Below are 13,476 nucleotides of genomic sequence, written 5' to 3'. Positions count from 1 at the left end.
CAAGCCTCCACCCATAAGACTGGACTCATTCTGCTCATTCTTTGCTACAGTATTATGTTGGTGTTTTCTAGCCTGGGCACCATTTCATTTCGGTATATGATCCGGTCGGGAGCGGATGATATCGTCAACCGGCGGCAACTTCCTTTTCCCTCAAACCGATTTTTCTCAATAAAGGCTACAGGCTATGAGAGCTTTTATTGAGGGAAAAGGAAGGAACCTTCCTTTTCCCTCAATAAAGTTGCCGACTGTTGTTCCTGCCTGTCGACTACAAAACAATACTACAACATGACGTAACGATATCATCCGCTCCCGACAGGATCATACAGACTTTTGAAACAGAGACCAGGCTTTCCTCCGAGGCGGTGGAAAGCCTGGTGAGGAGAGGTTAGGTGTTTTCTGGACTCCTGCCTTTCAGTAGATCTTTCCCCATGCAGTGTTCCTCAGGTTTGATCTTCTGCTTGTTTTTTTGGACTTTGTTACGACTTGCCCCTTTTGTTTGACTTTTGGACGGATATTATGGATATTATGGTTTTTGATCTGCTTATGGATATTATGGTTTTTGACCTGCTTATGGATATTATGGTTTTTGATCTGCCTGCTTCAGTTTATGTAAGCCTTCCCCCTTAAGTTTTGTCACTATTAAACAATAAACTCTTGCAAAGAACTCTTGCCTGTGTTGCCTGCATTTGGGTTCTACTTCTTTGACACAAACCATAACAGGACAAGCTCAACGTCACAAAGACCTGGAAGTCAACAGAAATCCGACTTGCAGCCCCAGATAAGTCAGTTTTTATCTCATTTCCTACTGCCAGGAAATGTGGTTCCTCAAGGCGACGGACATATTATTTGATTATTATATGTTTGTGAAAAAGTTTATTCATGTATTTATTTATTTATTTTTGCTTTCCTATAACTTTTACATAAGTTATTGGATCCCGTGACTTGAACAGCTGTGAACTTATGGTTCAAGAGTTGTAGGTCAAAATGCAAAGCAGCCTGGTATAGCGCCACCATGAGGACAATAAAAAAGTGTGCATGCAACGTGATAATGGATACCGATCGATCGGTTCAGCAGTGTCCGAGATTATGGGCTATATCTTGCGCCACCCCTAAACCCATTCTGGGTGGGAACCCCTTTTGGAGTTTTAACTAAGCATTATGTTATACTTTAGCTATTGAAAAATAGCAGATCTACAAGCTCATAGCGAGCCACCGAGTGGCGCGCTACGAGCTACAAGCTTGTAGGTCTGCTATTTTTTTTTAATTGTGAAAAAGCGGCACAAATCATTGAATAATGAATATATAGTCTTTCTTTCTACCTTTTAAAATAGTTCAAATATTGATCTACAAGCTCACAACGTGTCGAACTATTTTAAAATGATTTTCAAAATAAACCTTTTTTTTGTTCCTTTGGCTGAAGTATTTAATGGAAGAATCCAATAATGTAATTAATGTTTAAGGGTGAATTCACACAAAATGTAAATTCCGCCTATACAGCAGATTCTGCCAATGCTGGGATTGCTGGGAATGGAACGGTTTGTTGCAAGAATTTCTGAAAAAGAAAGAAAGAAAGGTCTTTTCCCATTGAAAAGCATTGGCAGAATCCATCGTATAGTTAAAATCAAAGCAAAGTGCAGCGTTTATATCTGACAGTCATTGTTATGTGTATTCAATGTGCTTTCAGTTTTTGATTGTCACAAATTGGAGGCCATGCAGGTCTCTGTTGCCGAAATGAGAAAATGTTTCACTGGCATCACCTGCCTGTCTTTTAGCTGACGTTTAGCTGATATTCTGATCCAAAGTGACGCGCAATTAGTGAGCTGGTTCTGTAGCGATCCAGTGTGAATTAAGCTCAAGGACACTTTGACAGGACACATGGAAGGTTCTGGTTCTGTAGCGATCCAGTGTGAAGCTCAAGGACACTTTGACAGAACACATGGAAGGTTCTTCTTGCAGGACTTGTCTTGAACCTTTTGGCCTTTTAATTCCTCAAGGCAGCACACCCCCCTTTTCATCTTCACGAGACAGGGATTCCTCCAGACCAAACTAAATGTCAGAATAGGCTCTACCACGGTGGCATAACATTATAGGTGCTTTAATGGAAATTGCTCTCAGGAACAGCTCAACTGATTTGGTCCTCATCGTGATGTCATCAATGTCACCCTACTTTGTATAATTCCTCCTCTTCAGTTGGTTTTTATGTAGCATCAGTATTATAATAATAAATGTCCCAAATACATATAATTTCTGGGGGTCCTTGACATGAAATAGTTTGAGAACCACTGACATAGAATAGGTTTTTCTGAAAACTGTCATGATTTAGAAGACATTTGTAGAATCAAACTTATAGGTGTAAATGGGTTAACCTCACTTCTCTCAAAGTGACTTAATGGATTTAGGAAACTTCGATCAGGCTTTGTCTCCTTGAAATCACGTTTTTCCTTCAAATACCACGACATCCACCACACTGACACCCACACACTCACACACACACACACACACACACACACACACACTGACACAAACAGGCCCAACGTGTGCTAAAACTCATTAGTAGTTATTTAATATTTGATTAGCGAGATGATCTGACAATGGCTGCAATTACAGAGATACAGTATAGACAGACGAGATTAGATTTTCCAAGAGCACTTGACTTTTTTTAGAAAACCCTGCTGTCAAATTAAACATGACATTTATCTTTCAGCCTCCGTCTCACTGTGGGGACATTGGCTTAACCCATTTTGCGCGGGAACCCCTTTTGGTGTTAGCATTATGTTATGCTTTAGCTATTGAAAAATAGCAGATCTACAAGCTCATCGGTGGCGCGCTACAAGCTTGTAGGTCTGCTATTTTAGAAAAATCCAAGAACATTTTTCAGAAAACTGTCAGGATGTAGAAGACATTCTTTATGTGTGTCTTTGTCTGTTGTGTGGCTGCTGTTTGCATCTTTATGTGTGTCTTTGTCTGTGCGTGGCTGCTGTGTTTGCATCTTTATGTGTGTCTTTGTCTGTTGTGTGGCTGCTGTTTGCATCTTTATGTGTGTCTTTGTCTGTTGCGTGGCTGCTGTTTGCATCTTTATGTGTTTCTTTGTCTGTGCGTGGCTGCTGTGTTTGCATCTTTATGTGTGTCTTTGTCTGTTGCGTGGCTGCTGTTTGCATCTTTATGTGTGTCTTTGTCTGTGTGTGGCTCTGCTGTTTGCATCTTTATGTGTGTCTTTGTCTGTTGCGTGGCTGCTGTGTTTGCATCTTTATGTGTGTCGTTCACACATGCATGAGGTGCGCTTCATGCCCCACCATGCGCTCCTGCCTGCAGCAGCATGGGCGGCGGTAAATGATGACCGCTGCGTTAGAGGCCCAGGAAGCATTCATTCACAATGACGCCCAGTCAGTGACGCCAATCCATCACTGTATGCTTTCCCTGACACGACCTCTAACACCACTGGTTCCACGCTACGCTGCCCAGCCCACTCCCATAATGTGGGCAGTATGCAGCGACATGCTGCTAACAGCTTGAACGCTTCCTTTCCGACGTCCGTTTAACATCAAGGGCGTTAGGCAGGGGGGGGGGGGGGGGGGGGGGGGCACAGGGGGGGGGGGGCACAGGGGGGGGGGGGGCAGGCCGTGACCAGTGGTGGAAAAAAGTGCTCAAATGTTTTACTTCAATTCAAAGTATATCAATACTGCAATCATGCAATGTAGAAATACTAGTAAAGTAAAATGGCCGGAATTCAAAATGTAGTTGAGTGAAAGTATACAAAAGTATTGGCAAAAGTAAAAGTACGTATTGTGCAGAATGTCCTATTTCAGGTTGTCAAATACAAGTATAAAAAATGTTTTGAAAATAGCAGCTATTTTCAAATGGCCGAAATCTATATATATAGGGCTGGAGTGGTTAATATCACTCTATAGTCTATACTGGAACTGCTTTCTATGGCATAGGCAGCTCTCGGCAGGATCCTGCATGCAGCTGCATGACATTAGACTAATTAACACCCGCTCGCCCAGGACTCCTATTTTAGAGCCGAATAAAAGTCCGTTCGGCGCTGTAGAGCCTACAATTTGACCTCATTTTAGGAAAATAGGAGTATGAATCGGCCCTAAGTTCAGCGGCCTTTCAATGTTTAACGCCCAGCGCCCAGGATGAAGAGATATAAAACTGAAAAATGACTCTGGTCGAGAGGAGGGCCTTTCTGTCAGAGGCGGTCACAAATGTATACATGGGAGTCTCAAGTACAGAATAAATAATGGTACTTTATATGATATGAAAAGGGGTGAAAACCACTGGTTTGGAATGAAACGGAGGGACGAACAGAAGGCAGTGCTTACTTGCGGAGGGCGTGTCGGCGCCGTGGACGGGCGGCGTGGAGGGGATGAAGGTGGGGAAGAAGAAGGATCGCAGCGAGCGCTCGGTGAGGACGGGCGAACGCTGCTGAGCTCCGGGCAGGTTCTCACAGCGCTCGGCGAGGAGCGGCGACCTCTGCTGAGCTCCGGGCAGGTTCTCACAGCGCTCGGCGAGGAGCGGCGAACGCTGTTGGGCGCCCGGCAGGTTCTCACAGCTGCCCACGCTGATCTTAAGGTTCAACGGCTTGCTTTTCTTCTTGGCTCTGAGGAGACAAAGACAAAAGGACATGAGCGTGGCCGTTTGGGGTAATCTCGTCTCGAGTATAGCCATGCAGAGAACTATTCCACAATCTCCGAATGCTGTATAGCAGCGGTGCCCAAAAGGTAGATCGTGATCTTGCAGTAGATCACAAAGGCTGTGCAGGTAGATCACAGGACATGTCCCTAAAGGATATTTAATTTAAATATATTTAAAAAAAAAAGGAATCTGCCACTTGAGTTAAAGGTGACTTGATTGATTGACAAAAGGGGCCTGTAGCCTACTGTAAGCTCAAACTCATAATGCAATATTTTGTTTTCAACAGTGTTGCTGTGCACAAACGTCTGTAGCATTACAAATTAAATACAAAAAACCCTAACTATTAGATTCCCCCCCCCCCCCTCTATTTCCCATTCCAAGTGCATCTGTCCTATACGTATGTAATGCCAGCACCGCTATTCTAAAGCCCCGGTACATATTTAAACTATTTTCAGCAATGGTGGTATAGATCTGGTTGAGCTGATTGATTTTGAAAGTAGCTCTCACGTCATAAAAGTGTAGGCACCCCTGCTGCAAAGCAATAAGCAAAACATGTGCTTTTTAGAGGGGGGAGTTATTTTCATTGGTGCACCTTATTTTATTATTCCAGGTGAAATTGTGTTACTTTATCACCACACGTTGGTGTTCTGTGTTGATCAGGACACAGACACCAGTACAAAGACGTTATTTTCAGGCCAATCGCAGACTAATGAAAGTCAACAGAATCCTTGGCTCTTAAGACGCTCCCTGAATTAACCAAGCAGCTTGAAGATGAATCAGGGAAAGTGATACAGAACCCCCCCCCCCCCCCCCCCCCCCAGTGTACACAAGAGTGGGCCCAAAGCCTGACATTGAATCTTTATTATTATTTAACACATTTTGGACTGAGGTCGATAAAAAAAGGCCTCTAAATCATACAATTTTTCTGAAAAGAACATGTCAATGTCAATGTCAGTGGTGCTCAACCTTTTTCATGTGAAGGACCCCCAGAATTATCTCTATTGGGCCACGGACGCCCATCTCAAAATATGTAGTTCCAGGGACCCCCCCCCCCCCCCCCAGAAGCCAATATTTTATTTAAAAATGTTCGCTCTGAAATATATATTCATTGATTTGTGCCACATTTTCACGACTTTTCAAAAATAGCAGACCTACAAGCGGCGCGCTATGAGCTTGTAGATCTGCTATTTTTATGTTTAAAACACCAAAAGGGGTTCCCGCCCAAAATGGGTTAACACACAAACTAAAGAAAATAATTGTGTATGCTTATTGGGATCAATGTGGTCACACTTTCTCCAGCATTGACTCTTAACTCTGACTGTCTGACTGTCTGACGTGGCGGTGACGTGGTCTGACAGCTGACAGCTCGATGGCGCCGTACTATGGCGACACGCTCAGAGCAGCTCTCGTCTTATTGTTTGTCTTCATGTTTTATGTCTCTGTCTCTTCGTGCATTGTTGTTTATGACCGTAAGACACTACTGGACATAAGATTGGATGTTCCCAGCGATTGGAAGCCGCGGTATTTACCGAGAGAACTCTACAACAACAACAACAACGCGGATACCCCGCCACGGAGCAGCAACAAACACAGACGGGGAAAGAGAGGTGGCGTCCTAGCGAGGTTACGAGGACGGCCTACCAGACCCCCGATCCCCAGTATGCTGCTCGCTAACGTTCAGTCTCTCGATGAGAACAAGCTGGATGACCTCCACAGCCGCTTACGTTCACAGCGGGATATAAAGAACTGCTGTGTGTTTTGCTTCACAGAGTCGTGGTTGAGCTCAAACACACCCGACAGGGCGATACAACCGGAGGGGTTCTCTGTGTTCCGCACTGACCGTTCTAGGACGGTCACGGGCAAGTCGAAGGGAGGTGGTGTTTGTTTCCTCATAAATGACACTTGGTGCACAGACGTGGTTATTGTCTCACAGTACTGCTCGCCAGTACTAGAACACCTCACACTAAGGTGCAGGCCATTCTATCTCCCCAGGGAGTTCCCCTGTGTATTGCTAACGGCTGTTTACATCCCGCCAGAAGTCAAGGCAGCCGAGGCGTTGGATGAGCTGTATGGCGTCATTAGCAAACAGGAGACTATACACCCGGAGGCCGTATCAATTGTGGCGGGGGACTTTAACCACTGTAACATGAAAACTGTGTTACCAAAATACTACCAACATGTCAAATGCCCAACCAGAGGGAATAAAACTCTCGATCACTGTTACTCCACCATCAAGGCTGCTTATAGAGCGCTACCGCGCCCTCACTTTGGGAAATCCGACCACCTGGCCGTGCTTCTACTCCCTGCCTTTAAGCAGAAGGTGAAGTGTGAGCAGCCCACAGTGAGATCGGTACAGAGCTGGTCCACAGATCACGTTACCAAACTCCAGGGCTGTCTTGATGCGACAGATTGGACCATTTTCAAGGACTCTGCCACGAGTCTGGATGAATATGCGGATTCTGTCGCCGACTACGTCAAGTTCTGTGTGGATATCTGCATTCCAGTACGTTCAGTTCGCTCCTATCCGAACCAGAAGCCATGGATTAACAGTGACATTCGCATCAAACTGAGGGAGCGCACCGTCGCTTTCAAATCCGGGGATGTGGAACTCTACAAGCGATCCAGATATGAACTGAGAAAGGCTATCAAAGCCGCAAAGAGACAGTACAGAGTCAAATTAGAACTCGACTACAGCGGCTGTGACTCGCGGCGAATGTGGAGCGGACTGCAGGCGGTTACGGGCTATAAACCCAAGTCAGGTAATATCACTGACACCTCCGCGTCTTTACCAGACGAGCTGAACAACTTTTTTGCCCGCTTCGAGGCTCACAACTCGGACCCAGCCACTGCGCAGAGCGCACCGGAGGCGGTGGACCTGCAGGTGACGCAGAGGTCTGTGAGTAAAGCGTTCCAAAAAGTCAATGCTCATAAAGCTGCAGGGCCAGACGGGATAGCCTCTCGTGTCCTTAAGACATGCTATAACCAGCTGTCATGGGTTTACACAGACATATTTAACCTGTCCCTGTCATTGTGTGTGGTGCCATTGTGTTTTAAAAAAACAATAATTGTACCCATTGCCAAGAAAAAACCTGTTACCTGTCTCAATGATTATCGACCTGTTGCTTTGACATCTGTTCTCATGAAATGCCTGGAGAAAATGGTTATCTCTTATATCAAGAGCATAATTCCTGCTAGTATTGATCCTTTACAGTTTGCTTACTGTGCAAATAGATCTGTGGATGATGCAATCTCTCTTGCTTTACACACTGCCCTGGTACATCTAGACAAGAAAAGCTCTTATGTCAGACTACTGTTCATAGACTATAGTTCCGCATTTAACACTATTGTACCATCTAAATTAGTGTTGAAACTCAGTGGACTTGGTGTGGGCAGCTCCATCTGTAACTGGCTATTTGATTTTCTGACGGGTAGGCCCCAGTGTGTTCGCATAGGAGAGAGAAGCTCATCCACAATTCTCACCAGAACCGGTGCGCCCCAAGGCTGCTGCCTCAGTCCTCTGCTGTACAGCTTGTTTACGTTTGATTGTGTCGCCAGATACGAGAATAACATCATAATTAAATTTGCGGATGATACCACAGTGATCGGACTAATAACCAACGGTGATGAGAGGGCCTATAGGAGGGAGATAGAGGATCTAACTCTATGGTGCGATAACAATAACCTCTCACTTAACACCAATAAGACCAAAGAAATCATTGTAGACTTTAGGAAGTCCAAAGGCATCCACACCCCCATTTCCATCAAAGGGTCATCTGTCGACATAGTTGATAACTTTAAATTCCTGGGCATACATATCACAGACACATTCACATGGTCACTCAACAACGAGTACATCCTCAAGAAGGCGCAGCAGCGACTGTACTTTCTGAGGCGCCTTAAAAAATTTGGCTTAAGTACAAAAGGACTAGTGAACTTTTATCGCTGTATAATTGAAAGTGTCTTAACTGGCTGTATCACAGTGTGGTACGGTAACACGACCGCTCAGGACTGCAACAGGTTGCAGAGGACCATTAAAACAGCAGCTAAAATCATCGGCACTACAGAATTACCCAGTCTCCATAACATCTACACCACTCGCTGTATGAAAAAAGCCCATAACATCATGGAAGACACCAGCCACCCCGCAAATACCCTGTTCAAACTACTCCCCTCCAAAAAACGCTACCAGAGCATCAAATCTCGTACCACCCGTCTCAGTAACAGTTTTTACCCCCAGGCAGTCAGGCTGCTGAACAGCTGACCTTGAACTGTATTGCACTTCACTTCACTTGCACTTTCTTTTACTGTTTTTTGTCTTTTCTTGCACTTTAGATGTTTGTTTATGTCCTGTGTATGTAAGACGGAGAGTGCTCTGAGCAAAATAATTTTCATTGTATGTATACTCTGTATCTATACAAATGACAAATAAACCTGAACCTGAACCTAATTAGTTTATACTTTAATTTGGGGTGTGATGAAATATCTAATTCGGTTCTTCCATGTAAATTCCCTCCATGACTTTAATTGAGTTGTCTGATGCATTTCCCACATGTCATACCACATCTCCTCTGGGATATAAAACCAGCTCTTTTCCCAATCATTTCTTTTAACATAAATATTGTTGAATCCTTTTTTTTATTAAATTCAAACCAAATAGACACAGCTCTGGGTTATCTTGGCCATATGCAGCTATACATTAACCTCTGAGAGCCGTAATCCAATTGGCAGTGGGAGTTCTGATTTCCATTTCATATACGGTACATACATTTCCTATACGTTTTCAGCGATGGCCAATAAGATTTCTGTAAGCTTGATGGAACAGCTACTGTATGTGTAAGGTTAGAGTTTGGAAAAAATACCCCAAAATGAATATTTCCAGATCTCTTTGACGTTTAATTTGCCAGCAGCAGCAGTATGTATGACAGCATCTGTAGGAGGGAAATCATATTGACATGTAAATATGATTTACATGTAAATATTAGCTGTGACTGCATGCATGGTGTGTATGTAACGCCCGGGATTCGAACTCGGCTCTCCCATGTGAAAGTCCAACATCTTATAACCACTAGACCAAAGGGATATCCCATATGGACCGGGGGAGATATTAGACTGTTGAGGCCACCAGGCAGAGGCTCTGAGCCACCCTGCTACATGTAGAGATAATGTACGCCATCCTTCCAATGCATGGCCGACTGTAGAAACAAACAATCAACACACTGACAGCTGATTACTCCTTACTGTAAACGTTTTAGGGACATTGCGTCAACTCACGGTCGACGCAATCTATCCCCTTATATCCTATAATCGGAATAATTGAGGAAATATTTGGAAGGAAAGCGAAGTCAGATTATAGAGAAAGAAAGAAGATTATGGGAGATAATGGGACAGATGTTGAGTCAGAAACAACAGAGAACTAAACGGTGGGGGGGAGGGGGGGTGTTTGGAGGGGGGGGACGGGGGACGGCATAGGATCCATCAGGGAACCAGGGACAGTCAGAGACAGGGTGGAGAGACAGTCACATAATATTATATGTCAGAGAGAGAGAGAGAGAGAGAGGTGAACATTCAGCCCCCAAAGAATAGGCGTATTTGGCAAGAAATATCAGAAGTATGAGCTCACGACATGACGCACCACATCATGCACGACAACACCGCTATTTTCTCTGTTTGACGTATAAGAACGACATATACACAAGGGTTTAAAAGGTTGAAATATTTATAAAGTAAAGTGAAGAAAAATAAGCCTGGAGGCATGCAGTGAGTCCCACAGCGGCATGCAAAGTAAGACTAATTCAGTGCAGGGTGGAATAAAACCCTGCGGGAGAATAATCGTCCCCAGACAGTAGAGTAGAAGAAGTACTCACACTTTTTTTTTTTTACATATAAGTAAAAGTAGCAATACCACAATATGAAAATAAAAAAGTAAAAGGCCTACCGGTATATCAAACTAAGGGTTAGGCGCGAATACAAGCAGCCGAAATGGAGGCAGGCTGGCATCTCCCTTAGAGATAGGGTGAGAAGTTCAGTCACGCGGGAGAGACTCGGAGTAGAGTCGCTGCTTCTACGCCTGGAAAGGAGCGAGCTGAGGTATCTGGTTAGGATGCCTCTCGGGCGTCTCCCTAGGGAGTTCCTCGAGGCACGTCCCACTGGGAGGACACCCTGGGGCAGATGAAGGATCACGTCCCACTGGGAGGAGACCCCGGGGCAGACCAAGGACCACGTCCCACTGGGAGGAGACCCCGGGGCAGACCAAGGATCACGTCCCACTGGGAGGAGACCCCGGGGCAGACCAAGGACCACGTCCCACTGGGAGGAGACCCCGGGGCAGACCAAGGATCACGTCCCACTGGGAGGAGACCCCGGGGCAGACCAAGGCGCAGTTGGAGGAAACACATCGACTCACTGGGCCTTGGAACGTCTCGGGATCCCCCAGGAGGAAGTCACTAATGATGCTCTGGAGAGGGAAGTCTGGAGCTCTCTGGTGGAGCTGTTGCCCCCACGACACGACTACAGATAAGCGGTTGAAGATGGATGGATGGGTTAGGCTTAGTACAAAAGTATTGGCATGCATACAGTGCCAAAGTAAATGTAGGCTACTAAGATTTCTCAAAATGTGTCAAACCTTTTTGGAAAATAGCTGATCTACAAGCTCAAAAGTGTCGATGTGCGACGCACCTGAACTTGTAGATCAGCTATTTTTTCAAATAGTCGGAGTATGACATGAGCTTAGCAAAAAATAATCTAAATCTAAGAAGTAACTTGTAGTTGCAGTGGAGCTAAAAGTGCAATGTAGGAGTATAAAGTTATATTCTGTTTCTCCGAAACAGAATATAACTATTCTATTGATCAATAAATTGTGCACGACCTTGGATCAATATGGGACTAACGCCGGACTTTAAGAGAAAACATTTGAGTACTTTTCCCAGCACTGCAGTGAGGCCTGAAGTACATGTAATAATATGAGTCATATCAGTCAGTCCAACACATCCTCCAAGTCTCTTAAGGAAGCAGCCTGCAGGTTATCACCACAGCCACTATAGAGCCCTTTGTCAGCGCTTCACTTCTTAGCCTCCGTTTTACGCCATTCAAATCTAATTTAGGCCATTCATCTTCCAGCAGCGTGCCTGGGTTTTATTTATTATTTTATTCATCTTGCAGAGCAGAGCGCCTGGGTTTTATCCTCTCTCCTCCCCGGATGACGGAGAGACAGTTTAGGTGGCATGGGAATATGAATGGAGAGAGGGGCGGGAGAGAGAGAGAGAGAGAGCGTACGTATATGCAAACTCGCCGAACTCCACAATGACTGTTTCATTGTGGAGTGACGTTTATAATTTTTGGGGGTAAGTAGTAGCCTTGCCGAGCCATGAGGCCCATAGGGGCAGGAGCCTATCTCCTGTTTCTGTAGCGTGAGGCAACTTGATGTACAAGTACACCCCCTGGACATGACGCTAGTATGTCGCAGGGACTTACCCCCAATCCAACCCTTGATGCTGAGTGTCAAGCAGGGAGGCACTGGGTCCCATTTTTACAGTCTTTGGTATGACCCGGCCGGGGATTGAACCCCGACCTACCAGTCTCAGGGCGGACACTCTAACCACAAGGCCACTGAGCTGGTATTTTTGGGGGTCCTTGACATGAAATAGTTTGAGAACCACTGACATAGAAAACATTAGGGTTTTTCAGAAAACTGTCATGATTTAGAAGACATTTGTAGAATCGTTCTCAGGTCTAAAATGGGTTAAAACTGTGCGTTCACCTGCCTTTTCAAATCACTGCACGAAGAGAGAGAGAGAGAGAGAGAGGGGGGAGATAGGGTAAAGGTGTAAATAGTCTAATCTAAATGCCTCTCTCATCATTTATCTAGACATGAGTACTTTAGTCACACGCAGATTAAATGCTGAGCGGCATGCACATGTCTCAGTTATACCAGGTCTGCTGTCAAACTAAAACAATCTAAAGTAAGTAAACGTGTGGTGCATGGAAGTGCGCTCCCCTCCCTCCGGAGTCAAAGAAAATAGGATACTTAATTAAGTAGAGTCTTGAGAATTTGTTAGCGGTGTACTGTTGGTGTCAAAATGCTAACACTGTTTCCCCCCCCCCTGGTGTGTTCCATCTCTGAAAGCCGACAAGACACGCCGGAGACGAATAATTAAGGCGTTTGCTGGGAGAGTGCGGCGCTGAGATTAATTTATTTAAGTTTATGAGTGCTGGCCCAGGCCGTAGCGTAACGGTCTGGGCACCGGACTGGTGATCCAGTCGCGGTGTGCCGCGGGTTCGACTCCCGAACCCGACACGGCCTTTACCGCATGTCATCCCCCCATCTCTCTCCCGTTTCCTGTCAGCCTACTATCTGTCCCTTAAAAAATCAATAAAAGGCGTAAGCCGCAAAAAAATATCTTTAAAAAAAAAGTTTATGAGTGCTGTTGACCAAAAAGCAAGTCACACGTACACACTGTCTGCCACTGGGTTATACAGTATGTGAGCCAAACAAGGACCTCAAAATGACACTCATTAGCCCACGGTCGGACCCCCATTTGAAGAGATATTCTTCCAGGGACCTGCAGTGATTCTCAACCCATTTAATTTCAAGGACCCCCAGTTTGACGTGCATATTATTTGTCAGTAATCCTCCCTAGCCCATTTTGCACGGGAACCCGTTTTGATGTTAGCATTATGCTATGCTTTAGCTATTGAAAAATAGCAGATCTACAAGCTCATAGCGCGCCACCGAGTGGCGCGCTACGAGCTTGTAGGTCTGCTATTTTTGAAAAATCGAAGAACGACTGACATTTTTAGAATCTGATCTCAGGTCAGAATGGGTTAATCAGACCAGTGTGT

General features: G+C 45.1%; 1 protein-coding gene across 1 annotated transcript in view; it reads right to left on the bottom strand.

Moving 5' to 3' along the window:
• Window positions 1-13,476, bottom strand: part of ksr2 (kinase suppressor of ras 2) — a gene marked incomplete at both ends in the record, with an annotated part of 122,792 nt that overhangs the window by 50,018 nt on the left and 59,298 nt on the right. The window contains 2 exons of the mRNA XM_083784359.1: window positions 4,326-4,476; window positions 4,564-4,603. Of these exons, the coding sequence (XP_083640485.1) occupies window positions 4,326-4,476; window positions 4,564-4,603 (191 nt within the window). The remainder of the gene's footprint in view (window positions 1-4,325; window positions 4,477-4,563; window positions 4,604-13,476) is intronic.

The sequence above is a fragment of the Protomyctophum parallelum genome, assembly GCF_964188405.1.
Source record: "Protomyctophum parallelum genome assembly, chromosome: 15".
Classification (NCBI taxonomy): Eukaryota; Metazoa; Chordata; class Actinopteri; order Myctophiformes; family Myctophidae; genus Protomyctophum; species Protomyctophum parallelum.
Note: the sequence above shows the minus strand (reverse complement) of the source record. Positions and strands in the feature narration are given on the sequence as shown.